The sequence below is a fragment of the Triticum aestivum genome, chromosome 1A, assembly GCF_018294505.1.
Source record: "Triticum aestivum cultivar Chinese Spring chromosome 1A, IWGSC CS RefSeq v2.1, whole genome shotgun sequence".
In the NCBI taxonomy this organism is placed as follows: Eukaryota; Viridiplantae; Streptophyta; class Magnoliopsida; order Poales; family Poaceae; genus Triticum; species Triticum aestivum.
Window position 1 is genome coordinate 364463097 of NC_057794.1, and position 3798 is coordinate 364466894.

The window sequence follows — 3798 nt, forward strand, 5'->3', positions numbered from 1 at the left end:
CATATCAGAAGTTTGATATTTCATACGTGTCATTGCTCGACAACTTCCACCTATGTCTCTCTCAACACCAAAAAGATCTTCATGCCATTGTCAACTTCTACATGTTTCTCCGTACGAGAAGTTTGATATTCATACATGCCATTACTCCACATCTTTCGTCTATTTCTCTCGGGCTTTGCTACACATATAGGCAAGTACGGACTGGGATTATTACACGGTGACATGGCAAAGGGGGATTCGGAGGAAGGAGAGTGAGGCCGGCCACCCGATGGGAAATTAGGGGGCAGAGAGATTTAAGAAAAGTTCTGTAACAATCCTGTAACAGGCCCCTACGTCTAGGATTATTGATTTCTCTCTCCATACCTGAAACATTTTCATGCCATTGTCGACTTCTACATATTTCTTCATATTGGAAGTACTCCCTCTGCAAACTAATATAAGAGTGTTTATATCACTATTTTAGTGATCTAAACACTTTTATAAAAGTATTAGTTTAAATGCTCTTATATTAATTTACGGAGGGGGTATTTCATAACTGCCATTACTCCACAACTTCCACCCAAATCGCCCACACCAAACAGATTTTCAGACACGAGCTGCATATTTCTAGCTTGCCGGATCCACATGTAAAATGTTTTTTCTTTGCCTCTTTTGAGCAAGCTATTGCAGTACAAATAGTATATTTTTACACGAGACCACGCACGCTCTTTACAAATCTGATGTCATGTTCCCCACATCCATACGTACTGGAGCAGCAGCGCAAGTGCAGGGCGAAAAAGGTTGCAGAAAAGAGTCACGTTCACATCACAGCTCTAATTATTCTCCCTTCCATTTCTTGAGAAGAAAAACTTCACTGCGGTAGTACTGCAGCGTGGGCCAGCAGCAGAAAGGAGCAGCTCAACTACCCACACCGACCTGGACCCACCCGCCAGGGGACATGACGGCTCTTCTACTGCTACTACGGCAAGAATCCCCCACGGCCGCCGCCGCGGCTGCCGCCGGCCGACGACGACGAGGAGGCGATGACGGCCTCCAGGATGGTCTCCTCGCACTTGCGGCACCGCTTGGGCGGCGCGGGGTCGTCGAGGACGATGGGGCGGCGGCAGGACGGGCAGGAGGAGTTGGAGCGCAGCCAGGTGTCGACGCAGTCGACGTGGAACCCGTGGCCGCACTGCGGCATCACGCGCACCTCCTCCCGCTCGCCGAACTCCGTCAGGCAGATGGCGCACTCCGCGAGGATCCCGTCCTGCCCCTCCTCCTCCTCGCCCCCCGCCACGGCGCCCCTCGCCGCCGCCGCCGCGGCCACCGCGTCCGCGTACGCCAGCTTCGGCAGCGCCTTGAGCGCCTTCTTCTTGAGCCCCTTGCTGGTGGTCGTCACGCTGCCCCCGGACGCGCCTGTCGTCGTAGTAGTTGTGGTACCATGGTTATGCCCGCCGCCGCCCCCGCCGAAGGCCGCCAGGGCGTGGGCCGGGCTGCCGGACGGCGAGGAGGGGTTGGCGTGGGCGTTGGCGTTGCGGCGGGAGCGCGCGCACCGCGCGACGGCGGCGAGGCCGACTACGCAGATGAGCGCGCAGAGCAGGGCGGCGAGGATGACGACGACATCTGAGCTGACGCCGGCGGGCGGATCGGCCGGGGGGATGCCCGGTATGCGGCTGGGGTCGCCGCTCTGGAGGAGACGCCGCGACGGGTACGGCGATGGCCGGAGCATCGCCCACGTTCGTCCAGCGCCGGTAGTTGGAGGGGGCCTTTTCCGCAAAATTAAAGTTGTGGCGAGACGCGAGAGAAGCGAAAGGGGGGGTGGTGGTGTTGGCAGGTTGCGATTGTTAATGGCGGGCGGGTAAGCGTCGTAGCGAAGCTCCCGTGGCGATTTCCCGCGGGTTGGGGGCCGGTATCGTCGACCAGCTGGACAATCCCAAAAGGCCCACGTGGACGCGCCAGGATAATTAGAGATTAAGATTTTGCATTTTATTTTTGGGAGAGATTAAGATTTACTTTGGGTGCAGATTCAGAGACATTTCCTCCGGAGCTTTATATAAGAAAAGAAAACGCCTTCGCTGTGGATGGAGTAGGGTAGATGGATGATGCGTGTTCGTTCTGCAATGAAATGGAACCGGGGAGGCGATCCCTGATTGATCTTCTAAAGAAAGAAGTTTCGCTGTCGTCGGACGCGACATTCCGCGTCGTGCAGACGCCGGCCAGTTTCCACTCACCGGCAGGTCAACGAAGAGGGCCAAAGCAGCTCCACGATCAAGCGGAAAAATGATCCCAATCATGAGCAGCGGATGCTCAACTGCCAATAGTCGAGGCGCTATAGCTATGGCCTAGCAGTCTCGAACAGCGAGCGGCATTGCCATGCTCCCACATGGGGCAGGTCCGTCCGACCCGCCACTCCTACTCCTTCAGAAGCAAGCGTTCCTCAACCACTAGCAGCTCGAACGAACGCCACGAAAGTCCGTCCAGCGTTATCTGGACCCCCTCCCCTCGTCAAGATTCGTACTACTGGCGATCACGATGAGTCCACGAGACGAGCCCCGGGAGAAAAGCAAGACAAGGCAAGGCAAGGCAAAGCAAAACTTCGCCACGCTTCGAGTCGCCTCCCCCGCCCCCACGGCAAGAGACGCCCGCGGCCGCTCGGACGGCGACGGCCACGCTCGCCGACGGGGCACTACCACGACGCGACGCGCCTCCCGTCCGGGGCGGTGGAAAATGAAACGATCGCGAGGCCGGTGCGTAGACCGACGACGGTGCGTCGAAGGCTCGGGATGGCGCGCCGAGCACGGCCGGTGTTGACGTCGCGATCGGTACTGGCGTTGGTGGTGGTAGAGTCGTGGTGCCGTAAACCTCGACGACCTCGACGACCGACCGCTGCGTCATGTATTCAGAGGTACGGTCGCCTACGACTCTGGCGACGATTTCAACAGGGGTGACGACGCAGACGCAGTGCATGTGTGGACTTGTGGTACTGCACTCGGGTAACAATTATTTCAGCAGACAATGACTGATGAGAGACGTTTGCACAGTTATTCTGCTTGTCCTCCCTATGGTATCAAATCTCCGAGAAGCATGAAAAAGATCTAGAGCCTTCGTTCAAATTTCTGAAACGTAACCATCCCATCACGGTTTCATAATCACTGTGTTTGCAGTTGCACAGGACAACTGGAACTGGCACTCACCTATATGCTGGTTCACGTCAGTCAGTAGACTCCGCGTATCTCTATCGAGCTACACCCAGGCTTCATTAGCTTCCGCACGACCTTGTCCTAGTTCATGGCAGCGGCATACAGATTTGAGACCAAGCAAAGACGGAGCTGGTGGACAACGGACAGGTTGTGTCGCGAGACACCATTCACCAGTAATCGCCACAGGAGCAGGCTCCGTCCTTGAAATGGTGGAAGCGTTTGGCGTCTCGCACCACGATTTCCCTGTCGGCGATCTTCGACATGTACTTGATGGCGTCATGGCAGTCGCCGCAGACCCTGAGGTTCTTTATGACCACGAGCCTCGTCCCTGGGCTCGTGTTCAGCAGCCCAAAGGCGATGGTGTTAGGGTACTGGTACATACTCTCTCGATCTATTACATGCACAGGGGAATTCGAGATACAAGTGCGAATTACAAGCTCTGGCTAGAGTACAGGAATGGAGAGCGAGAGAAAGAAGGAAAGGAAGCCGCCGCCACCGTTCGTGATCCACTGGATACCCTCTTCGTTGCTTCCTCTCCACTTACTTATAGCTGGCAACGATTCAACGGGTGCACAGCCCAGCCCAGCCCATATGCTGTCCACGGATGGGCTGGCCGGTT

The 3798-nt window shown here is 56.1% G+C and overlaps 1 protein-coding gene across 1 annotated transcript; it reads right to left on the reverse strand.

Annotated features, from left to right (window-relative positions):
- Positions 1-625: 625 nt before the first annotated feature.
- LOC123051214 (probable E3 ubiquitin-protein ligase ATL44) lies at positions 626-1845 on the reverse strand. Its single transcript, XM_044474029.1, has one exon. It carries the CDS (start codon positions 1706-1708, stop codon positions 959-961), a length of 750 nt encoding a protein of 249 aa, XP_044329964.1. The 5' UTR covers positions 1709-1845; the 3' UTR covers positions 626-958.
- Positions 1846-3798: the final 1953 nt, after the last annotated feature.